General features: G+C 35.9%; 1 protein-coding gene across 3 annotated transcripts in view; it reads left to right on the top strand.

The window, feature by feature from the left end:
- Positions 1–21741, top strand: part of SPATA17 (spermatogenesis associated 17) — an 89277-nt gene extending 67536 nt beyond the window's left edge. For all 3 annotated transcript variants that reach the window (XM_038130427.1, XM_038130428.1, XM_038130429.1), the window contains one exon: positions 19324–21741. In XM_038130427.1, coding sequence (XP_037986355.1) covers positions 19324–19404 — 81 coding nt within the window. In that variant the 3' untranslated portion in view covers positions 19405–21741. The remainder of the gene's footprint in view (positions 1–19323) is intronic.
- The last annotated feature ends 5196 nt before the right edge of the window (positions 21742–26937 follow it).

Below are 26937 nucleotides of genomic sequence, written 5' to 3' on the forward strand. Positions count from 1 at the left end.
CTTCTCTCAGACTCTATAGTGTCCAGTGACAAGAGTCAATGAACACAAGTGAAGTGCATGAAATTCTATCTGAACACAAGAAAACACTACTTTTTAAATTCTTCTTTTTCTTTTTCTGTGAGAATGACAGAGCACTGGCACAAGTTGCCCAAAGAGGTTGTATAATATTTATTCTTGGATATACCCATGGTTTAGGCAACCTGCTCTAGCTGAGTAGGGGGGCTGTAGAGGGTGATCTCAAGAGGTCTCTTCCTACCTAAACAATAATGGAATTTTGTAAGATATAATAAATTATTTCCTTGAGAGCAGTTTAACCTTTGTAAATATACAGCAAGTTCCAAGATCTTAGTTTGAGAAACAACATTTTTAAAGGATTTTCCTCAAAACTTTAAGCTCAGAGTAAAGTTTTGGTATTTCAACATGCATCAACTGTATCTCCTTGCAAATAAAACATCAAAAATCAAACAAAAATATTTCTGAATTTCAAAGGCAAGCAGTGGAAGATATGACTGGCTGAAGTCCCACAGCATAAGTATGATATATAAAAAGGACCTAAATGTCTTATTTCTGGTACTTGTCTTGTCCTGCAAAGACTTTGTTTTCCAGTTCTTAGCAGTTCTTGCTCAGGCTCAAGTGATGATATCAAAAACCTAAAGGCATTTATACTGTATATCATATCACACATATATAAACTGTGGGCTTAGCTAAAAAATACACTTTACTTGTGATCTTGGATAGATACCAAACTAAATCTCTGGTGGTGAATAGCTGTATACATTAACCCAACATGACACAGTGTCTTCCAACCCCAATTCTAAATCAGTATGAAGCTTCCATTAGGAGCCCCTTACCCCAGCAGAGAGATAAGAGGAGAAAAGGGCTATTTATGACATACCTACTGCTTTAATGGATCATTATTATGAGGAAAAAGCCCAAAAAGAATCACAAAACCTCAAGCTCCTCATGGCAGTTTAATGGAAAAAAGGCCTATAGGCAGGTGTGAGGTCATACTTTCCTAACTGTTAAATTTGATAGAACTCTATGTCACTTTCTTATTTCTAAACTCTATTAAAACTTTGCATATATCAATGCAATGAACAAAATTATCTGTTCTAATGAATGCCAAGACAGATGGGCATGTAAAATATATTAGAAAACAAAAAAGATTTTTGCTTAATACCTTGTCTGCTGAACATAACCCTCTTTTGAGTTTACCACAAGGTTATATCTTTGTGGATGCAACCTCTATTACAACCTGAATAACTGATAACACTGCCATGATCTCTGTTCAGTTTCTGATGGTCTTATGCTAAACAAGTTCCTTGTGTTGTTGCTGGTAAGGCTGTGTAAGTTCTTCCAAGGAGTCAAATCAGTGGTCAGTTGATCAGTGACCTGTCTGAGCTGCTGAGGTATTATTCAATGTTAGTTGATATTAGGTGGCTTTTTAAAATATTAAATACAAAAAGGTTTCTTTGCGTGTGTGTCTGTGTGTGTCTGTGTGTGTGTGTGTGTGTGTGTGTGTGTGTGTGTGTGTGTGTGTGTGTGTACGAGTGTACGATCATGTCCTAGTTGTATTTTCCGGAGGTTTTCATGTGTTTATTACTGTGCAATTCAATTCAAGTCACAAAAAGATTAGTATGTAAATTATATAATTACTTTAGAAGCAAAATGAACAACAATGAAAAATATTACCTTGTTACATTTCTTCAGGAAAATGAAAGGATATTAGCATAGGCTTCCTCTAAACATAATAATTACCATATATCTATGTGAGGAAAAGTTAGTAGTTCTTTTTTCATCTAGTTATAATCTGAAAATTTTTATCACACTGTGTTTACATTTCAAAGAAGTTTGAGTTAAGGGAAAAAGTGTTCTGTTCTAATCCTTCATGATAAATAAACAAGGAATGGAAATACTATACCTTTAGTGAAACTGAATCTAGTTAGTTTACTCAGTAAATCAGTATAAAACATAAAACTGCTTACATATTTTAAGTTTTACACCATCTATCTAAATACTTTGGAATGCCTTTGATAGAATTAATGCAAGAAGTTTCAATATATAAAATTTGCTAGTAACCAGGAATTTAATCTACAATGATAGGTTCCAGTGTAGAGGGACAGCCAAGGGATCAAATACACTAACTATAGTCTTTCAGCTGTCAAAACACTCACATATGTTCATATGTGCTGAGGCAGAAATAATAGCTTACAGTCTTTAATCGGTATTGGAATTAGTTTGCATATGCATTTTAGAAAACTGACTTTAATGACAGCATTTAATGTTTTCTTATTTGTAAAATTCAGGAAGTGATAGTTTAAGGTGTTCCATTCTGATAGATTCTTCCCTCTGATGCCTTATTATAGGTGAATTACAGTACAACTGAATCACAGTTTCATTATTTGCACAGGCATTTTGGCCCGAAACAGGATTTTATTATCTACAAAGCATAAAAATACCCAGGACTGCAAAGAATTAATTTAGAGAGCCTAAGCATATTGCACAGAACATAAAGTTGACCTTTACTGTCTACAGCTTTTGGAATGGAGTGGGATGTGGAACACATCGTAGATTTAATGTGGCACAACGCTGTCTGCAGAAACTTGGGTGGGACTGTGACTGCCTGCCCATTGCATCCGATGATTGAATCTGCTGTCACCAGCATCCTGATAATAATGAACATTCAGCTTAACGACCGTGATTATGATTATCATAATTGATGTGCAAGTGCAGCGTGTGGGGATCATTACAGCTGAACTGTACAGCAGAGAAACATGCCTTAGTTATAGATAATTTTACTTTTATGCATTGATTGGGATAAAATACACCTTTCAAGTTCAACAGGCCAACTTGATATAATTTTAGTGAGATTTCTACATGTATGAATTGATGTTTATGAGCTTCCTGCAAAGCATTCATTCTAGCTGTTTGTTTTGAATTGTTTCATTCCATTAATAATGGGAAATAATTAAATAATTAGATGTTGGCTAGTGGAAATCACTTATAGAATATTGCCAGCATTAATCAAATATCAACTTCAAATAATTCTGATTATCATGGCCTTGCCTGGGCTAAGAAACATAGCTTGTAATTCACCACCAGCACAATTCTACTTCTGGTGGAGTGATGGAAGCAGGGGTGTGGTCAACACTGCTGGCATTTTCACATTGTACTGTGTAGCCAGTACATTAGAGCAGGCAATATTTCTTCCATGTATAAATTATATCACTTCCATCTTTGTCACCAGAGGCAGAGAATTACAGGCTCAGATTCTGTCAGGGTAGATAAAGGCACAATCAACATCTTCTGTCAATTTTGTTGAACAGTGATTGCCTTCAACTGTGATTGCATGAAGTTGCAGAAGTATTTAATTAAATCATGACACATATAACAGATAAAAATGAGTATATATTCCAAGCTAGAATTTATATAAACAATGTTACAACATAAGTATAATGAAAAGTATAGTTTCATTGCTTTACACTAGGCATAAATTTGGCTCTTTGTACAAGAACTGACAGGTTTTCAATCTGGGTTAAAAGAGAAAACAGAAAAAATTCTTGTAGTGGGGGAAAGAGGTTTTGTCTGTTTGAAAATGAGTTTCATCTCTTGTAAGGCCAATACATAAAACAGTCATGTGTAGTGGATGATGTTATTATGAGGCAGAATTTTTGATACACTATTTGTACTTTCCCATCCCTGTCTATACTGAAATTTAAATTTAAATTTAATTTCCACCTTAACTCCATTTTTCTAACCTTCTAGTTAGAAAGTGATTTGACTTGAGATCGTAGGTATGATCTGTATGAAGTCTTAAATTCTTTCTTGCTCAGACTGTGACTTCATTTTTATCAAAGGAATTTGCTTGTTTTCATTTTAATTCAAAAAAAAGATTATCCAAGAACATTTTCTAGTACAGTATGATACTGACTAATGAATGTGCAGCTGAACTGTCAGCTTTATTACCTTTTAAAACTTTAAAGGCCATATTTACCAGTGTGCTTTGTTACAGAAGTTACTAATGTACGTGACAAGTGCTAGCACATATTTGGTATATAAGATTCTTAGCTCCCCAACCAACCTCAATGTGTTTTCCTAGGCAATACAGATCTCACACAATGTGGCAGCCAGAAGGGAATTTTTAGATGGGCTGTAAGAGTTTGCTTGTTCCAGTCCTGGTTTCCTCATGAGCCATGTCAGGGATAATAAGGGTTGTTGCCAGAGTAGTGTGCACTCCAGTGACCCCCAGCCTATGACATGGCTCCTGTATGGTTATTATTGCTAGCATGACTTGATGTATCTCTTCAGATGCTCCAAGTGGACCCTTAGTTTGAGTTATCAGCTATCTGCTTCCAACAAAACACTGCTTTCTCTCACTTTTTTTTTTTGGTATTCTGAGTTCTGAACCAAAACAAATAATTTAAATCCAAGGATCTGGTCCTATAACAACATATACTGTACTATTCATGAAAAATCTGTCTGTTCTATCCTGTAACATATATTTTCTGCTCCTAGAAGAACCACTTGGATCCTGCTGTAAATAGTGATTACCTTCCTCCGTAGAGGTTGATTCCCTCAACAGTATTACTCTTCAGATCCGTGAGCTCTGTGGAGCTCAGGTGTTTGGCTCCCTGATTAGATAGTACAGAAAAAGAGAAGTGTTGCCCAATTTAATATCACAGAAGAACTTAATAAGCAGGCGGTCTCTGAAACTGGGTAACAAAAAGTCTCTATAAAGTCAGTTTTGCAACTTCTACTTCTGATCTCTTTCTCTTTTTTTTTTTTTTTTTTTTTTCTTCTTTTTTGGTAAATGTCATAATGTACTATTGAGAAGAAAAGGTATTGAGGAAAGCAGGAGTGTGCCATGTCCTAAAATGGGAATACCAAACATTACCTCTAATTCACGGGACTAGAATGAAGTCTCTCTTATTATAAGATGCACCCATTTCATTTTCCAGGAAAGCAAATGACAATTCCTACTTCTGACAATTTTCATAATGATCTTTCCAGGTTCCTTGCGACTTATTTACAGAATTACATTTTGTTATGAAGATCACTTTCAGTGCTCTCACTGGAAAGGTTCTGAGTTGTGTGTCCTTTGAGAAAATCCTTAAGGTCACCACTGTTGGCTTGCTTTTGAAAAATGCTATTGTTGATATACAATTATTAATTATTATTAACTATCATTGAGCTTTCAAATGATTTTCTTGGTTGTAGAAAGATGGTAAACGCTATGAAGCAAATTAAAACATGGAAAATGTACCCTTGGCTAATGTTCAACTAAATGCAGAAGAGAATCTGTGCATAACTGGAAGGCTGAAAAAACTTTCTAGTGGTTACCGATGAGTCACAGGGTCTGATTTTGAAGTCATGCTACAAAGTAGTATCTGAGAAGAGTCAAACCATTCAATTATTTGCATAAGAAGAGATACTGTCACCACTAGTCTAATCAAATCCATTCTAGTGGTTATTTGTAGGGTTTGTGGGCAACTAGTTGAATATTTTATAAAACCTGATTTTCAGTTCTGTAATTTCTCAGTGGGAAAATGCAGTCCCTTGATGATGATCCGAGGCTTTGAAGAATAAATTGATTCGAAGGAGAAAATTAGATGGCACTTATTATACTGTCTAACTAGCAATCCTCTGTCATTTGTCTGTTGGATGATAAATGTCTTGCTTTGCCTACCTTCCTCATTTAATAATGTAACTTTCATCTTAGTGGTATAAAAGAAAACATTGCTTTTTTAGTAAGAGTTAACTTTAACCAGTATTTCTGTGAGTGAGGTGTATGTATGTTTAAGCTTTCTAAATAATTCCTATTGTACACATTGCTTAAACATTTTAAGGCCTCTTATTTAATCAGAAACACTTTAGAAATAGAGTATCTTGCCCAATTCCTTCAATACGTGCTTAGTGTGCATTACAGTAATTTATGGCACAGCTTTAAATTGCAAAAAAATCAGTTAATCTAGAAACAGTAGATACTGGAGTTACACCTAATTTGTTTATATTGGTTTTAGGCGTTGACTATTTGGATATGATTTTGTTTGTTGGAATTCAAACTCCATACACTAAACTGGGAAATCCATGGCCTTGCCTTTTCATAACAGTTTTGGATAGACTGTACTTGGAATTAAATAGATTTTTATATGTATGTCAAACATAATGTATTTCAACTCAATTCAATTTGTCACAATATTGAATTAAAAAGGCTATATTTCGAAGTCACTTAAAATTCTTTATGGAACTTATCTGCAAAAGCAAGCTACTTATTATTTGATAATACTCACCGAGACCTTGTTTGTGCTTGTTAAATAGAGTTGAAATTAAAGTAACCAAAAGCTTTTCACAATCCTTTGAGAATTATGTGGGCCATACATCTGTTGAAAGCTGCAGGTTTGAGAGCTGGTCCTCAGCCCTAGCATAACTGAGATACATCCATTGAGCTGGGAGGATTGGCATGAGATAAGGATCCAACCCATAATAAATATAATCAATATGTAAATTCATGCCATTCAGACAGAATGTTGTAGGAAAAATGGTGTAACCTATTTTCTCAGAAAAGTAGACTAGTAAAATCTCATATTTAAACATACATTGCTCATGAGTTTGCAAAATTGAGGTCTAAGATGAGAGACACATTTTGATGACTTTCTTGCAACAGGTTCACATAGGACTGCAGACTTTTGCATCTTGAAATGATGTCTGAATTAGAGATTTTGCTACACTGACTCATTATGATTGTATAGTTTTATAATTTAAATGCTAATAACACCTACAGGTGTTCTAAGATATTATGCCAGGTATGAGCCCAGGTTGAAAGAAGGTCTGTAAGTTTGCAGGTTTTTTGTTTGTTTTGATGCTGTCTCCAGGGAGCAAAAGTACATTATTCTCAGAGCGGTAGGACTTCAGCGCATAAAAATGGATGTTAGAATAACCTGCATTCCTTGAATAGGAAAAACCACAGTAAAAGCTTTGTGCAGTTATGTTGGAATGAATGAGACATGGAAAGTAGTACAGACTGCTGGTTGTCTTAATGGCTTGATGTAAGATTCTACTGCTTCTTTCTTCAAAATTTATGTTATGAATCAATTCTGGACTAATTTGCCCCATTTTAAATCATGGTATGATACCCACTTTGGAGTATACTTCAGTGTTTATTCATGTAATGCAATGAAGAGCTGATTTCAACATGCCTTTTTTACAAACCCAGGTTAAAAGGATGTTCCATGATAAACTGTATTATTTCTTCTCTTACAGTTTTTGTTCATAATACTTGTAGGGAAAGTGAGAGGCATATCCACATGAGGAGTGTTTTTATGAGTAGGTGATTTGCCATGTGTTAATGTTCTAGAATGAAAGTTATGGAATTTTTCAGGGCTAACCTATACACTTCAAATTTAAACTTCACTTCCATATAAACAACCTTACAAGGTTTGATGAGTTAATGTATAGACATAACCACACCTGAGGTAAAGGGGTAGGGTACAAAGGCTGAAGCACACAGTACCAGTTTCACAACTTTATTGGTTTTGTTTCTCATAATGAGATTATTTGAGAAGAAATTTACATTTTGATTCCGATAATAGAAAGTAATAATATTCCTGGCTTGTAGCTTTGAGACATGCCAGGATTTCTCACCTGTAGTCATGTGAAGGAATGGCAGCATGTATAATAAGTGCTTGTCTTACCAACCAAACGCCCTGCTCTTTTAAAGAATAACTTGTTAGGTGTGAGAGCCTTAAACTTAGGGGAGTTAAAAGGAAAAAGAGAAACAAAGAAAATATTGCATATTAACAGACTTTGTGCACTAGTGCAAAGCTGCTTGATTGAGCAATGTAGTGTCAACTATGTCTTTCTTCTAATGCTAAAAGTAATGCACATAGACAGAGTGACAATCAGAATACAGCCTCCCATCAGCTGTAATTAATCTTTTAGTTAACAAAGACCAGAAAAGCTTCTCATCAGCCTCTTCTGAAGTCTGAGGCACCCTGTTTTTTGATGTTTGCATTCTGAGTAAAATTGTCCCCACCAGTTCTAACAAATTGAAACACCAGGCTAATTATGGCAACTAATGAAGTGTGTGGAATGGTCACAGCTTGTCGTGAAACTGTTCCTTCAGCTCAGATTAGAGTTTCATCAATCACTTTTTTAAACTGATCCAGAATTGCTTCTGCCCAGTGCTTGGCATTTTTAATGCTGTTTCTGTAATTGGTTTTTTCCCCAAAGCTTAGGCTGTTTTTTGAAATATTACATTCTCAGGACAGGACTTACAAACTCCAGTTTATAAAAAAACATTTCATTATTGCCTCTATCAGCTGATCAAGTGCTAGAAAGCTAATAAAAGAAGCAGAAATATAAAATTTGATATATTGCTTTTAATCCAGCTAAAGGTAGCAATAAAGCATATACACATATATGTATATGAATCATTATTACTGTGGGCTGGATGTACGCTGCAGTCTCCTGAGACATGGTTTGTGGGCTGGATGGTTCAAATCCCACTGAAAGACCTAAATGAAATGAATGACTTAGTCTTAGCTTATTTCCTAGTGGATTGTGGTCCTCTATATATCACTCAAAGAGTTTGGCATGATTTGTAGTTTTTGCAGATGCCCAAGCCTTTGGCAAAAGGAAGACTAAAATGTATTGCTATTTAAAGAATTTCCACAGTTCAGTTCAAATCTGAAGTCCTCAGAGAAGTATGGGAAAGTTTACAGTATAACTTCCATTGCTACTACACTGTCAATGAATAAATTTCACATAAAACATTGTAAAAATTCCCAGTTCCTCTTCATTTGTAAGATATAATCATACACAGCTATACATTGAAAGTTGTGTGTAGATGTTAAAGTCTCAGGCTAAATTCTTTCGTCAGCATGGCCAGCAGTGTTGAATCTAGTTCATAAGTTATCCAGCTGAAAAATGAAACAAACTTTTGCTTATGCACAACCACAGACTATCGCTGCACAAGTTGTTTCATTTAATATATATGTAACATGTATTCATATCAGAACCAATGCAGCATGGTTTTAGTTTTTGAGTTGCTCAGCAATCTATTTTTAAAATTTGTGCTAATAAGTGTAATCCATATAATTTTTTTCTGAAGAATATTGAATCTGTAACAATGTTTGGCTATAAATACCAGCTGTTCCTCTCCCCAAAGCTTCTAATCAGCAAATTTGTCAGAGCTAACTTCATGCCAATGCCAAAACAAATCTGTGGAACCTGAGTGAGTAATCGCTGTACTGATGCTATTCCTGACCTCTATCAAAGAACTGGTGGATTTACCCAGGAGAAAAGGTGCCACTGAAAACATGACACATAAAGGAGATATGTTACCATATATGAGTAAATACAGACAGAAGAAATAACAATAGGTATTAGTCTAAAATCTTTTGTTCCCATTTTATTGATTATTGAGAGCATTTGTAAACACTGGATGGGAAATGAGTAGTTTCTCTAGTGTTAGCCCATCTTTAAAGTAAGCTGCCTGCAAAATGAGGAAATATTTGTGTTTGATCATTTCTGTCTCTTCTGAAGGTAACTTGTATTTCTGGAGAAGGAAAGCTGGTTTTCTCTTTAGCTTTCATCTTTAGCGTTTCACACATTGCTGACTCATGTTTAGCCAGTTGCCCACAAGGACCAGCAGCTCCTCTTCTGCAGAGCTGCTGCCCAGCCTGTTAGCCTCCAGCCTGCTTTCCTAGGATGAGTCTGTGTCAGGTGAATTTGTCCATCCTGTGTTTTGTAAGGTTCTGTAAGGCCATTCCTCCAGCCTGTCTGCATCACTCTGAGTGACAGCCCTCCAGTGTCTCCATGGTACCCATTACTTTGGTGTGATCCAAGAACCTGAGGAGAGTGCATTCCATCTCCACCTCCAAGTCACTGAGGAAGATATTAAGATAGGCCCCAAGACAGCACCTGAGGAAATATGTTGGTACCCAGGTTCCAGTTGAGGAGAAGCCATTCATTGCTACCCTTTGAACCTGAGACTCCAGGCAGCTATTACATCTATTAGTCTGCACATCTAGACTATAATTTACCAGCTTGGTTAAAAGGATTCTCTGGGAGATTGTGTTGAAAGCCTTGTTAAAGCTCAGCCAGACAGCATCATCCACTGTTCTCCTTTGATCTGCATATCTAGTAATTTCATCACAGAGAAACAATCAGGTTAGGAAGTGTTATCCAGAACCATGTGAAACCAGATGAAGTCTAAATGAAGTACTGGTTTGCAGGTTTTGCTGCATATCAAAAGCCAAATAAGATAAAAAATACTTTCATTTGAGGATTTCAACTCAGAATTTTTCCTCCTTAACTCCTGGTGGCATGACTTTGGCAAGTTACAGAGAGTTGCAACTTGATCTTGGCAGGTTAAACATTTTCTGGCTTTAGTCTAGCAGGTTAAAAGTGGTTCTGAGTTTTTCTTGGCAGTGAGCACTTGGCACTGGCTTATTTTCAGCTGGAAAGATAATGTGGTAGTTGAACAAATTAGACAATGAAGGGGGCAGCTTACAAATGGCCTAAGTCACGATGTTTGTCCCTAAGTGCAGTAGTTTCTAATGCAAGTCCTGTTGCTAGGGGAGCGTGTGTGATGGACAGGACAAGACGCTACTTTAAAAATAATGTCATAAAAATATGTCCTTTACTTTTTTCATCAGATGCTTTTTAAGTCTGTGGGTTTTTTATACACAGGAAAGTGTGTTAGGCTCCACCTCAGACTTAATAACTTCTTTAAAGGCCTATACACTCTCATTAGAGTGTTTTTGTTCTTGACAATGTTATTTATAAATCTTAAATAGATTAAGATGAACTTCTACTCTCCTCTTCAAAGATATTTTGTTAAAATACACTGTAAGAGGCAGATATTTGCATGGCAATAGCAAATAATCACCTCTTGGGATTCTGAATACTTACTGAACTATTTCAACAGCACATTTGTTTTTTTAGCCCAGATTCAGTAAAGTTCAAGGGTAGCCAAGTATGAAATAGCTTGCAGAGAAATTCACATTGGTTTATAAATTTAAGTTACTTGTAAAAAATTTTTTAACTATATAGTGAAAAAATGGAGTATTGTCTTTGCCAATTTTGGTTCATATACAGACATTCAGAAGAGAATTTGGGTGATATTGTTTCATGACATTGCCCAAAGTATGGTAGAGCAGGCACTGTAACTTTGTGCAGGAAACTATACTTGTAATGTTGATATTGACTCTGAACAGGTCTTAAACTACCTGGAAAATGTCTACATCAAGGTGACTTATTCTTCTTCGGTAGGTTAGCTTTAAACACTTATAGAAATTAATTAAGTGAACAGTTATTTTTAAGGGAGACTGCATTTCTTTCTAAAGCATTGCAAAGCTAGTCCATGTTTGAGAGGAAGGACCAGACAGTGCCTCAGCTTGCAGATCATTAATAAATGGAATAAATGAATGTAGAGGCTACAGCTGGGAATTCTACCCTTCCTTCCCCTTGGGCAACCACAATGACTGCAGGATACTAAGTAAATGTAACAAATGCAAATTTGGACCACAAATCTTCATTGCTGGTTATATTACACATGACAAAAAAGACAGCCTAGTTTCAGATCCCAGGTTAATTTTACAGAGGCAATATTTACAGGAAAAAATAATTCACTGGACCAAGTCCTTCCCCTTTTTTCCTTTGTCCTTCCTTTCACAAAACTCCCATCAAAACCCAGAGATAATTTGCTTGTGAGAAAGGACATTGAGGGTTGACACATTTGTAATACTTAATGAACACGGCTATCAAGAATATCTTACTTGTTTAGGAATAGTTGTGCTTTTCTTGTACAGTGGCTCAAACTATTGCATTTTGAAGAGCATCATTATTTTCTGTGATGTCATAGCTTAATTTGTGCAGCTATGAAAGGGGATATGCTTTTGTCCCTTTCTCCAAACTGCTTCTAACCATGCAGGAGCTAAAATAGGCTCTTTTCAAGTCTAGAACACATCCTCTCCTGTGGCATTGCTGGGCACGCAGGACTCGGGAAGAGACGCAGAATCTTGACTCCATGTTTCAGAAGGCTGGTTTATTATGTTATGATATATATTATATTAAAAATGATATATTAAAACTATACTAAAAGAACAGAGAGAAAGGAATCATCAGAAGGCAAGACAGGAATCGAATGGAATGAATAACAAAGTCTTGTGACAGACCAGAGAGTCTGAACCAGCTTCATCCTTGATTGGTTATTAATTAGAAACAGCACATGAGACCAGCACAGCTCTACCTGTTGCATTCCACAGCAGCAGATAGTAGTTGTTTACATTTTGTTCCTGAGGCCCCCTCAGCTTTTCTGGAGAAGAAAATCCTGGCAAAAGGATTTTCATAAAATATGTCTGTGACAATCTCCTACCTTGCACAGATCCGGACAAGAAGTTTTAGAGCTTGATTGCTAGTTGCCTCCAACTAGCTCCAAAGCACAAATTAGCACAATTTAGATGCAGAACAATGAAAGGAAACTTCAGTGAGGACAGATGAGTAGTAGAACACTCCTTTCTCCAATACTCCAGAAAGGGAGGAATGGAGTTATGATTTCCATGTTTGGCTGTCCCAAGGGTGCACATGTGGCTGTGCTGCTCATACTTGACACATCACACAGAAAGTATCTAAACCTATGTGATTATCAAGTCAGTGGTTTTTCAAACTCATGAGCCATCATTAGAAATCTTTCACAACTTCTAGCAAGCACTGTTTGAGTTTGGCTTCCTCATTTTTAATTAATAAAAAATAAAACATGTAACAATAAAAAATAAATAATAAACAGTGATAGTTATAAATATCCATGAAAAATTAAGTGTAAAAATAATGAAATGTTTTTTACATAACTTAAGTAGCAATTAATGTTTTCTCTTTCTGTTTGGAAGATACGATATTAAAATAGTGTTGTTAAATTTCCTACTGTGAACATAATTTCCTGATTCTTTTTTACAACACATTATCATAATGTCAATAAAAGACTAAAACTAACAAATAGAAAGAAACTTGCCTGATGTAAGCATAACACAGAAGGTTATAAAGTTGCATTTTATGATGGCTATACAATATAATTTTATTTTAAGATCTAATAGATAGTTGATTCAAAGGGTAAGACTTACAAAGTCATTAAAGCAAGTAGAAAATTGCCTTTTACCATACTCACACAGTCTTTTTAAATCAAAGAGTTTTATTGTTGGTGATGTTTGCATTTGCAGGAGGTAATTAGGGAATGAGTTAGGCATCACACTCAGAGCCCTCAAGCTTGTCAACAAGAACCAAAAAACTTCACTTGAAAAAAAGAAAAGTCGGTTTAGAAGGCAAATTGCAGAGACTAGAGGGAAACAGGATCATAACATTTTGAGTCAGTTTGACCTCTGCTGTGTCTATCCACAATATGGAGAAACTCATGTATACTTCCCTGAAAACTTTATTGCTCTGACCAGAAAGAACAAAATGTAGAGATTTTCATACTGGTAGCAGAAGTAGACAGTTGAAGGAGGAGACAGAGGTTAGTTCCTCCTTCTCCTCCTCTGCATCGTGTTGGTAAGCTGAACAGGGAAAGGTGCAATTCTACTCCCTTCGTCACAGCAGTGGTCACTTGTGAGCTGTAGGGCAGGGAGCTCTGATGAGGCACGCTTTTCCCTGGGAGTCAATACCTCTGTGCTGTCACAATGAGATCCAGGCTTTTGTTATTATCTCTTATATGAAGGGGCTGGTTGACCCAATTGGTTAACACAATAGCTTTTCAATTTTATGGCCTCGAGTCATGGAAGACCTCTTCCTAGATTTTTTTTTTTTCCACAGCAGAAAGTAAACTTGGCAGTCTGTGCCCACCAGCCACAGAAACAGAGTTATGCCAAACAACTGAGTCCTAAACTTTATAGCTAATTATCTGTTTAAGCTGTACCCAAGAAATAGGTTCTGTTGCCCATGGGAAGTAGTGTGAAGCTGTTATTAATGTCCCAGCTCATATCTCTTAGTAAGGCTTATGAGCAGTGCTGCTTAAAGAGACTAAATGTACAACAGGGAATTAAAAATTGTAGTACCCCTTTCAGTGACTGAAATATTGTAAACTTGTAACACTAGGGCCAGGATTGGTGTCAATGTACTTTGTGTGAAAAGTGCAATAGAAGCATTAGTATTTGACAGCCCTGGTTGAAATAAGTGAAATTAATGGAGCTCTTTTCATATACGACAAGGCCATGGCACCCCTTTCATGCTGCTTACAGACAGAGAAAAGTCAATACTTTTTTATTACTTGATGCTGACCTACATTTTGCACTACAAGTGCCAGGCCCACTAATTGGTTTCAGTTGTGAGAAAAGTTTGCCCCAAAGAAACACTGGAGCCAATAAATCAATGTTTTTTAGGGTAGCTTAGTGGGTTTTGAGTACTTGAAATGACATTTGTTTTGTATTGACAGAATGGGTTGTTACACTCATTTTGTCATGTCAGAAGACCCTGTAATAGTTGGAAGTATTGTTAACCAGTATTGATAAATTTGCTGAGAATAAAAGTTAGCTGGATCAACATTTTACTTGTCCAAAGGCTTTCTGTTTCTGGTTTGCTTACTTGTTGGAGAAATCTGTGGCTATTAACAGGTCAGGAGGCTTACTATGGCAGCTCAATTGGAAACTTTATTTTACTATTACAAGCATTAGGATCATAGGAAACTTTTAAGTATGACCACTTAGTGTAGAACAGGTGGGGTTGTGGACGAGAGCTATGCAGTGACACTTGGCAGTACTGCCTGGTCTCCAAAGGAGCTGTGCACATGGGATGTCTCTCGACTTTGTGGGAAAGCAGGATTGCTCAGTGGCTTACCCTACACTAAGAACATTCCTTCTGCGGGGACATTTGTACAGAATTTCCCACTGCATCCTCTAAGATCTTGGTGTGTACCTGTGGATATTACTTTCAAAGTATTGATTCCTGGTTTTATTACTCAGTAGCATGAAGATTGAATTATCATTCCAGCAACTGTGCTCATTTTTCAGTTATTCCTTCTGCCATTAATTCCTAACAGAGTTCACATCCAGAATAGGTATTCTATAAAGAGAAGAACAGAAGAGGCCTTATGTCTCTATAGGAACAACAGATACAATTCCAGCACTACAAAAGAGTTTTTCTAAGATGCAAACTTTTGGATTTGGTTTACCTTTTACACAGGTAAAAGGATGGATTGGTTTACCTTTTACACAGCACACAGTGTCATGGTTGAAATAATGCATTTATACACTGTTTTTAGTATTTTTATTGACTTTTTATTGAGAAGAGGAATCACTGCTCTTAATATCTGCTATTGATGGAATGCTTTACATTTCAGAGAATGCTTTTCATTATACAATTTATATTTGAAACTTCTGCACAAGTTTCTTCTACTAACCAATGGAGGAAATCTATATTTGTACAGCCTAACACAAATTTAGTCTCAATTCATGCAACCAAATCTTCACTTATTCGGCAAACACAAGTTCTGTCATTACAGAGAAAGGAAAAACCAGCCTCTCCTGTAAATGAGATAATGTGAGTTTATTGTATGCTTATTGTTCCAAGTTTATTACATGCTTAACAGTTTCATAATTATTATGGACATGAGAGATTTGATATATAAAATTACCCTGAAGTGTGTATGCAGGAGCTGAGAATAAATGGTAATAATAGTGCTCTCTGGCCTTAGAATCTGAGAGTCAATATGCTGCTGCTGTTTGTCTGTTCTTGTTTTGGTCTGAGGCAGCTGACTTTCTACTTCATTAAATTTCCAAGAAGATACTCAATGGTAATTCCTATCTCATTTTTAACTGCAATTTTATATTATGGGATATTGTACAGTACTCTCAAAATTGCTTGGAAAGAAACACTGTTAGTACAAATTTGTTTCTAGAATATCAGAGAAGTCATTTTCAAGGGCCTCCAAACCAATTTGAAGGTCTACAAGGTCTTGTTCATTTGCCAGCATTTGTACATGATCTGTATTTATGTAAGTCTGCATAGTCAGATGAAAAATGTCTTTGGAATTTGCTTTAATAACATTCCAAATATAGACTATGTAACCATTTGGCAAGTCTAATCTATGACATCAGAGTGCTGAGTGAGACAAATCTTTGGTGGCTTTATGCCACCTTTCCTAACTCCATTGTTTCGAGCTGATGAGCTCACAAGCTCAAGTATATAATATATTGAAAGGGTGCATAGGTCTTGTGAAACTCTGTCACTTGAACTTGAGTCACTTACAATTTACTAGAGTGAAAGGAGTCAAAGCTGGACTAGTTTAAAAAGGAAGCATTATATCAACTTTGTCTGAGAATTTCCCAGTAGTTCTCAGTGCTGAGAATAACAGATCTCTGATGCTGAGAGTTATATGGCATGATTTAAGAATGTATTGTGGAAAAATTCCATAAAGCTTAGGTCCATGCTCCTGTGGTCCCAAGAGTGCAAAACTATAGACCAAGCTCACTAATATGTGTGAATTCATATTTGTAAGTCTATTCATTCCAGCTACCAACAGAGAGGAGCTGATGGTGAAAATAATTTTGAAGAAGCCTGTTTTTCTCCACTCACAACCTATCTTCTTCAAAAGGATTATTTACATAACTTCATAACTTCTATGCTATGTACCAGACAGCCTAAATTCAAGCTGATTCCCATCAGAATCAATGATCAGTGCATCGCTATGCTTCTCTTCATGTTTTGAGTGGTCATTTCACCATCACATTAAATGGATGTGAGAACCTGGCCTCCAATTCCTTTCCCTTTGTGTTGTGAGGTAGATCTTGCAAGGCCAGGTAGTGTTTTCAGGCCTTATTTTATCTCTCTGTTGAAATCTGATTTAAATCTTTATCTTCAAGTACAGAAAAAATAGAGACAAGATCTGTTTCCCAAAAAGATATTTAAATTTTATATGCGTGCTATGCAATTTTTACCTAGTATACATCCTAAACTTCTTTAATTAATGTAACTCTAAAGCCAGCAATGCTTTTATTTATTCATCAGACTCTGTAATGTTTCCTAAATGTGGTCAAACATAACTGCTGTCGTCATAATCAGAGCCAGTTGTTTAAATGCTCAGTTGTGAGTATCTAGTGGAATAGTTTTAAATAACAAGATAAACAGTACAGCTGCCAAACCAAAGTAATCTTACACTGAGGGAGCGTGTGGCACAAAATATTTCCTCTTTGTCATTTTAACTTGAGTTTGAAGCTGGACCTGGGCTTAGTTCCAGCTCAAAAACACTGTTCACTTCAAAGGCTCCTAAATTGTCCCGAGGAGCTAATTTTGGCAGCCAATTGTTTTTGTTTGGCCAGGAATCCTAATAACAAAAGCCGTCTGCTCCAGCAAATAAAGATCTCTGCAACACTCAACCTTCCTATCTTCCTATTCCTGATTTTATCCTGATAGGGGGGCTGCACAGGTTTCACTTGTTTCCCTGTCTCACCCAAAGTTCACCACTTGTTAAGCTGTTCACAATTTGTTAAGCTGTACGTAACTGTCCTGCATGTAAATTAATGAGATACTTTCTGTTTTAATAGTAATAGATACCATGTTCTGCTCTGAATTACAACTTAATCCTAAATTATTGCTGGATTATCTACTTGCTTTCTCAGCAGCTAGAGCTGGTTTGTTGATTTTTCCGTTCCCATGAACAGAATTAGTCTGGTTAATTTACTGAATTAAATATAACTAGCTTCGCTTTAGAAGGAAACCATTTGCAGTTGGGTTGGAGATACTACAATATTTATTATAATAATTATATGGACAAAGTTTCCTATGGTAAGAAGGTGCTTGTGATGCTGAAAATTTAGAATATTGTGCCACTCTAAAAGTTTAATATCAAAATATACAAATAGGCTGTTTCTGTTAATAAGAAATTGGCCAGTATAAGGCATAGGGAAACATTAAAAAGTAAATCTTGTGAATCATTTAGGAATAAGATAGTACTCACTTTTACATCACACATGGATTATTTAATTTTGAATATATTTCCACCTTGCTATTTTAAGACTTATGCACCAGAAATTTAGAGGAACCATAGTAAACAAATTTAAGTATGACATGTAAGAAATTATATGGTCTCAGTTTGGCAAAATGCAATTCAGATGAAAGGCCAGTGGGTCCAATCAGTGTTTGCATGAAGCTTACTTGAAGTCAGAGGTGCTCTGTTGATAGAGGTACAGCTGAACTGTGCTCTGTGAAGTAGCTAAATCCAAATTGTCCATGGAATGATAATTCTGTTTCATGTCCTTAAAAAAATTTTTTTTATTCTCTTTTAAAGAGGAAATTAAACCTTTCAGATTGGGAAATATGTTGAAAAGATAAAACTTTTCCCCTTCTTTAACTCATGGCCTCAGACATTCCATGAAGATGTTTCAATTTCCTCCACTTTCGCAGAGTTACTTGTTAGCAATAGAAAACACTACAAAGTATTCAGAACAACTTCTTAAAAATGAATAATCAGATCCCAGAAAGGTGGGAGTTCATCTGCGGCATGTTACTTTTTAAAAGTAAAAACCATTTTAAAGAAACCAAGTATTTTCTATTGTTATACTGTCCTCAATACTTCAGGTTCAAGGAAATAATTTTATTAAAAAGGTTTTAAAAACTTGATCTTAAATAACATGGACTTGCTAATAATTTACTATGAGTATTTATTAGTAAGTAGACAAATCAAAATATGGTTTAGAACACTTTGTTTTACTTTCTTGTTTGTTGGCTGAATTGATGTTGTACTCTTAAGGCACAGCTTTACTTGTATTTCCCTTATTCAATTTAGATTTTTAAGCATTTGCACTTAAAAAACTGAATGTAATAAGCAAGAAATTTACCTTGGGGAAAAACATGTTCAGGAATCACTCTGCTTCTCCTAATCAATTTGTTGCCATGAGTACCTAATTAATATATATTAATTTTGAAAAAATATTTCTTATGGAGCTGTTTTAATACCTCTATTTCAATGTTAACCAGGGTAGAAAAGTTTAAGTATAGAAAGGCTATTGTGTTTTCTTTAACTTGCGTGGTTGCTAGGGAGGAGAATAAACTTTTGTATACCATGACTTGCAAAATACAATTTCTAGAGCAGGAAATTTCTGCAGTTCTTCTAGTTGCTGACTGTTTGAAATACATATTTGTTTTCAATTAAATCCAATTTTTTTCTCCTCTTCAAGGGAATATTCATATAATGTAAAAATGTATATTTAATATTCACTATTTTGCATAATTTGCATTCTATCTATATAATGAAATGTAACTAGAAGACAGTATTTAGAACTTAAAAAAAAGCCAAACCCACTTAAGCCTAACATTTTTTTTCTCTCTTTTCTTTAGGACTTTGAAACCCTGTTTTCATCAATTGCTCTCTTCGAAAAGTTTGGAAAAACTTACTCCAGCACTGGCCAAATAGTGTAATTGTTCTGGAGACTAAAAACCATGAGACACATGAAAAGTAGTCAATAAATGTATTTCAGCAAATACATTTAGCAAATACATTTAGCAGCATGTTAACTAAATGTCCCATAAAATACTCTTTTTGTGATGTGTACTGTGTCTGAAGTAATTTTAATTGATTTTGCTTGAAATTTAGGCAATGTGGCTTCCAAGATTTATCAAAAATGATTTTTTTTAAAAAAGTATTATCTTAAAGAAATAAATTCTAAAAAAGCTGTATTTTATTTAATATAAACAATTTAAAGTACAAAATCAGCGTCATCAAGTAAAATACTGAGCATCACATTTATTCATTACACATTTGTAAGTGGGGTCAACACTAAAAAAGGAAAAAAGTGTAAAATTTATGTCTCTTTTTTTTCCCTCACAACTTTAAATGTATCTGGTTCATCACTGTTCTTCATCATCTTCAGTGTTAGGTATCCTTGACTGATGCGTGACTTCAGAAGTGCAGGATAGGCATTAAATGGAAGAGAACATATTTTAAATCCTGTTAGAATTTCTGTGGGTGAAAGAACTTCAGTTTTGAAAAAAATAAAGTTCTGATTACATATATACCTTATTACTAGGTCAGTTTTTCTATTTCCATTTAATTTTCTTTATCAGTACCTGTGCATTAACTCCTTGTCCCGTATACTGTGAGTACAAAATCGTGTGATGCTTGGTCAGAACACATTTGATGACATGAAACTTATGCTTGTTTCCTCTCTTCATTAGCAAACAGTCATGCAAAATATTGAGTATCCTCAGAGCCCATCCAGTTCAAAAGGCTCAAAGAAGTCAGTGGCTTAGGGGCCCCTGGTAACTCCCCAGGGGTCCCCCAAATGAACAGCAACATTCAGCATCATGGGAAGATCTCAGCATATCTGAAGATCAAATTACAAGCTGATTCTTAAAATCATGTGAGTGGATTTTTTACAGGGATTTTAGTCTGAATTTGCTATGATACCATATTTGCTTTTCATATCATTTGACTATGTTTGAATCAAATATTGATTATCTGTTACTCAATGGTAGGCTTTTTAGTACTATTTTTTAAAATGTGGTTCTTATGGCCGCTATAAATGTGAAGAAAACTTCAATGTCTGTTTGTATGAAAACTTTCTGAACCTGGTCTAGTGGAAGGTGTGCCTGCTCACGGCATGGGCGTAGGATCTGGATGATCTTTAAGGTCCCTTGCAACCCCAGCTATTCTCTGATTCTATAAACTAGGAGTCACACATTTCCTTTCTATAGGTTTTCACCTGTCAGGCTATGTGAAAAAGTTTTACTGCTACCACACCCCAGAGTAAAAGCCCTTCCAATTCCATTCCAGCAGGTTGCAAGAGCAGGCACTGTGCTGTACTGGTATTACTTTTTGGAGTTTGTTATTCTCAAGCTTTAAAAGTTTTATTTCTGTAATGAGAAATTAGGTCTGGGAAGTGGGAAGCAGCAACCCCAGTGGCTGAGTTTCCCAGATAAGATTTAATCTGATCCAATGTATCAGAGTGCTTTAGTTGTTCCTGGAAGGGATTGAACATGAGACACTTGTGCAAAACTGTTGATGAATAAAGATGGCAGAGTAATTTTTATATGTGAGAGCTATCTATTTGATTGCTTCAGCTTTAAGGTAGTTCATCACAGTAATTCACCCTGCGTTGCTTCTTTAACTTCATACCACAGTTTCCCATCAGTCCGATTAGAAATGGCAATGCCTTTATCAGATTAATCTTTCTTTTTCTTTCTTCCTTTCAGTATCTCTGCTCCCAGGACAAAGCACAGCCTCCCATGCAGTCTGTATTGCAGGGTGGTAGTGGTCATGGCTAAGGGGCTGGAGCACAGAGGGAGGTTAATCCCAACACTTCCCATGGGAATTGTTTGATACATACATACCTTTCCTCCTCTTGCCAAAAAAAAACCCCAAAACTTTTCTGTTTCTAAGCAGATAACCAGAAATGTTCTTACACAAAACCAGATCTCTTTACTTTATTAGACAACTAAACATCCACGAAGTGAGGTTTGGATTTTGGGCATCTTTTTCAAATTTCATTTCACAAGGAATCCAATATTCTTTATCTGGAGTTCAAACAGAATTTATGTCATTCATGGGCATATAGCATCCAGACTATTTTGTGTAGGCACAGTATAATCCCAGAGTCCTTTTATTTCTCATTAAGTACATCAAGCACTTCTTTACATTTACACAAACTATTTGATAATTTTTCTAGAGGGACCATTTTTTTCTGCTGTCTTGCGTAAATCAAAATGTTTGCATATGGAAAACTTACAGTTTCAACTAAAGCCCATTAAAGCTGAAATTTTGATATTTCTATTCACTGCAGTAATATATTGAACAAGACAGGAAGAATTTTGATGCTATCATTGTGTAACCAACTGTCAGTAAAAATACTGATTGTGTAAGTGGTTTTACTTTATTCCTGGATAACTTTCTTCCTGGTATAGTTTATCCTTCTGTTTTAATTACCAAATTGCTTTTTCTAGTATATTTGACTATTATATTTTTAACATTTTATATACTCTGTTTTTTCTTATAATTAAAATTGTTGATTTATAGCATGCTATGTGTTTCAGAGAAGACATTTCTGCCTTTTGAGGGATGTTAATATCTATTCTCACTGTACAAAATCTTGACACACAGAATGGCACCAGGAAATAAGGCACCAGGAAATAAGGCACCAGGAAATGAGCTGAGCGCTCTGCAAATTTGTAAGGGACTCCTGGACCTTGAAGAGTCTGCAAGACTTGTAGCCTCTTAGGAATGTAGTTGGCTATGATATTTAGTAGAACTCTCACAGTGGTACCTGAAAATCAAAAAGAATCACTGTGATGGTAGGGAAAATAGATAAATACCAGTCTTCAGAAAAAGAAGAATGTACTGAATGTATTTCAGTTAATTGTAGTTGAACAAATGTGAATAGTTAAACATCCATAGCCAAACTATAGCAAAGGACCTGATTGCTGTTCTCTGCCATGACAAAATATTGCCTTCAGTGTGCAACAAGACAAGAATGTTCCTTGGTTTTCAGCAGCAGAAAAGTAGTTTTTGTAATTTGATTGATTTAGTTCATGTGTACAGAGGAGAAACAAAAAAAATTGTTTGGATTTTTCCTACTGCATGTCTGCAGAGGCTTAATAAGACCTGTAGAAAACAGCCCATACTGGGAAGAGCCTGTCCTACCAGCTCACTACCATCTCATGATGTGTCACTTAGATATTTTTGTCTTACATACAAAAAGCCTGGAACATAATGCTTTGATGTCACTTATATCTGAGAATTTTTTACAGATAGAGAGAGTCAAATAATAATGTTATTTGGTTTTTATCAGATGCACTGGCCTACATTCCAGGTGCTAAGCATTCAAAGCCTCTTTGCACCACCTTGCTAATGACCAGTGAATCATCTTTGGATTCAGCCACCTATGGGGATGGCAGCGCTCATAGAAGAATGAAAGCAAAGTCATTAAAAGGGAACAGTTATGTGCAAAAATTGGCTCACAATCTGTCTCGTCCCGAGAAGCTTCAGGTCATATTAGAAAATGTATGGTAACATCTATTCTTACCAAAAATATTTTCTATTGCTCAGTGGATTGAAGATCCTTCAGTGTTGCTGCCCAATAGTTTTTTTGACCGCTACATAGCAGATATTGTAAACACGGCAAAATCTCTTAATTTAGGCAATTTAAGGACTGCCTTCTGGGCTGATCCAAGATGTTCTCAACACTTGTCAGGGAAAACATTTAGCTTGCAATGCCCTCTAGAGGCAGATTTCCCGTAGCAGTGATAGTGCCTGCGGACGGGCTCTTCACTTTTTTTTCTTTTTTTTCTTTTTTTTTTTTTTTTTTTTTTTTTTTTTTTTTTTACGTTAGCCACATGTCACATTTCTATAGGAGCAAAGATCTAGAAACATTATGGGCATAAGTGATCTACATGCCTTACTCTGGACTTGTACTGCAGGTGCTTCCAGCTGAGATGGGGCCATATTTAAACTGCAAAGCAGCATGGTAATGCTTGCAAACAATAATGGATTTTTATACATCAGTGCTTGACATTGAATAATACTCTGAAAATATCCAAATTTAAAATATTTCTAACAGATTATTGTTATTGCAGAGGATGTGTTTGCCACATGCCTTCCATAAATCTGTGTCGGTCAGTTTAGTGAATTTAGATGTTGTGCTTAGTTGAATGAGATTCTCTCTCTTTTCCTGGCAGCCATGGGCTCCTATACACAGAATAGCAGAGGCTGAAAAGCAAAGGAGGAGCGTAATTCCTTAAAATCAAAATCTGGATTGTCCTATACTAAAACAGAAACACTGCAACTACAAGGGAGTCACATCCACGTAATCCGAAACAGAATTTGAGCCTTGAAGCTTTTATTTGTTCATTCATAAAATATTTTTGGGATAAATTTTCCTTCACTGGTTGGCAAAGCTTTCTGGTAGGCCTGGAAAAATGTCAGCAGAGAGGCTCAGGCAATGCTGGCTTGGCTTCATATTCTTCCATCTTTTAATAGTTCAGCTCATTAATGAGAAAATCATCTGGCTGCTGGCACAATCAGATGCAGTCACTTATCAGTACATTGAGTTCAGTTTATAGTACTCCAATTCATATTCATGATCAGAGGATGCAGTGGAGCAATTCATTTGTGCACTGCTGCATTAAGCAATCACTGCCAAAATGTGACATATTGAGCGTTTGCATTAAACTGCTTCCTTTGAGCATCTTTGAGTAAAGAAAATCCCAAGTGCAGAAATCTGTTGAGATAAATCACTCAGCCACTTCGAGAAAAATGTTGAGATTCCATGTATACATCATTTAGTTTAAAAAATCCATTTACTGGTGCTATTTTACATGTGGCATGGTCCCATTCTCAAATGCAAGTTTAGATTATTTTAACAGTTAATACATGTACAAACTAGATCAGAATTACCCCAAACTGAACCCTGTTTCTTACACTTAATTTATTTTTGCTGTCTAATGAAAATTAAGGTTGTTCTTGTTTTGGCTGACTCAACAATCTCAAAACCCCAGCGTTTTACATTCTGTATGTCATGGTAGAAATAAGGGGTACTTGCAGTCTGGACATGCTCACAATGACTCAGTTTTTATGAAGGGACAGTGCTTATAAATTTGAGAGAAATACATCTTGTGTGCTGTTGTGAGAAGAAGGTGAGGCCAAGTTTAGTCACCTTTTCACTAATTCAAAGTTTGTAGCATGCTATAGTGGTGATTCCTCATCCACATGCTTCACTTGATTCCATCAGATCATTTTCTACTGTCAACTTCTATTAACTGTTCTTCAGATTTAAAAAGTCTGAGCTACTCGGTAGTAAGAAAGAGAGATAGAGAGAGAGAAAGAAAGAGCAAGAGAGAAAGAGAAAGAAAGAAAGAAAGAAAGAAAGAAAGAAAGAAAGAAAGAAAGAAAGAAAGAAAGAAAGAAAGAAAGAAAGAAAGAAAGAAAGAAAGAAAGAAAGAAAGAAAGAAGAAAGAAAGAAAGAAAGAAAGAAAGAAAAGCAAGCTGTGATCACTCATACATAAGCAAAAACAGGAGCTAATTTTCTTTTGAATGTGCCCTTAATGTAGTTTCTTTTGCTCAAGTAGGATTGTTCTTGCTTTTTCTCATTGGTATTTTTACCAAAATCTGGGCCAGTGAATCATTGGTAAGAGGAAGAAATAGGCACAGCATGTAAAAAAACCAAAAAACACAACCACATGGGCTGCTCATGCTTTATGTTTTTGCAGCAATAATAATCTCACTTATGCCTAGTAGTCACCTGTGTTTTGGCAGTGACCAAACAGTTGCTGACATGGGTCTCTCTTTAGTTCAGAAGGCAATTGCTGGCTTCATTTTTCCTATTTTTCAAATCCATGTCAAATAGGTAAGATTCCTGCGTACCTGCTCAGGATCATTCACCCTCATGGTTTTCTTTCTTTGTTTGAGATTTGCTTTTATCATCCTGCTGCATCCATTTCCCCTGCATCATAGGATACTTCTACTACATGCTAATAATGGCATAAAAAATGTTCTACAGAAATTAGTTAAAATCAATTGGGAGTAAAAAGCTCAAATTTTTAAAATATTTGTGTTCGCAATATTTCTCTCCCTCTTAAGATCCTGTATCTCCTCCACCACCAAGTGTTGCCATCTGCGGATGAGAGGAGAATTGGTTTGCCATCAATCTTTTGCTCTCGACAGCAGAGCAAATGGAGTAGTCTGAAGCAGTCTGTGTGGCTCTTAAAAAAACCCTGGACATTTATTTTGAACAGAAGGGGCTTTCTGACTTCCCCCAGTCTCCTGAAAAAAACCTTTGACAGTGCCATAAACATTATCATTGTGGAACTCTTAGTCTAAGTTTATATCTTAATCTCAATCAGAATATATCAACGTATGTTATATTTTCTAAAATTTAGAATAATCCTAAATTCTTCTTAGTCCAGATGATTATTTTTATTTTTCAAGTACCTTAGTTATCTAAGTAAGTTAGACCTGTAGGTAAGTTAAATTTAAGTTACGTTAAATCCTGTTAAGTGTTGTTTCTTTGCTAAACAGTTAAATTTAAGTTATAAGTCAAGTTTAAGTACTTTTGAGTGCCATTAAGCCTTTAGGCCATATTCCTTTTTGTCCTTGGCCTTTTTATCCTTTTGTGACATGCACCCAAACACACCCACACCCACACCCACACCCCACCCACACCCACAAAGAGTTCTCAGTTTATTTCTGTTTTGGCTGACTGGATTTTCTTTGTTGCTTTTTTTCCCTCTGAGTGCCTAAACCATCTTATAAGTAGCAGAGTGAACCTTTGCCAATAAGCTCCATTGTGCTGTCGCTTAATATTAAATCAGGTTTTTACCAATCCCCTCATTGATAATTCTTTAAATGAGCTCAAACACTCTTTTGTAACACTGGGACCATACTGGGGGCTACTGGGAGCAACTGGTATATACTGGGAGTGAAAGAGATCATACTGGGAGCAACTGGGATGATTGGGAATGAGCATGCTGAGAGCATCTGGGATATACTGGGAGTTAGGGCTAGGGTTAAGGGTTTGGTTAGGTGTTACATATATGTGTGTTTATATACAGTTATATCCATACATGCTAGTCCAGCTCTCTGCCCATTACATTTTTGCAGGGATCTGTTCTAGGGATAGACATTGCTACAGTTTCACAAATGTTCATGTATTATTCAGAATATTCTTGCTTGCTGCTCCTGTTTCTGATATTAAAAGAAAAAGGAAAGTAATTCAAAGGGAAAAGAGAGTAGAAATTTGAGAGCCATTGCAAAGGAGCAAAGCAAGTAGTGACTGGAAGAACTGTAGAAACCATCCTGCTCACGTAGACCCAGCTAGTGACATTTATTGGAAATACTGGGAACACTTTATCCAGGCTTTAAACTGAAAAATGGAAGAGAAAGGACTGCTCTGGCCAATGGTATGAGTCACTGAGTGCTTGGTGCAAGGCAGTAATGCAGTAGTTCTTATTATATGCATAATC

Source organism: Motacilla alba, chromosome 3 (assembly GCF_015832195.1).
Source record: "Motacilla alba alba isolate MOTALB_02 chromosome 3, Motacilla_alba_V1.0_pri, whole genome shotgun sequence".
Lineage (NCBI taxonomy): Eukaryota > Metazoa > Chordata > Aves > Passeriformes > Motacillidae > Motacilla > Motacilla alba.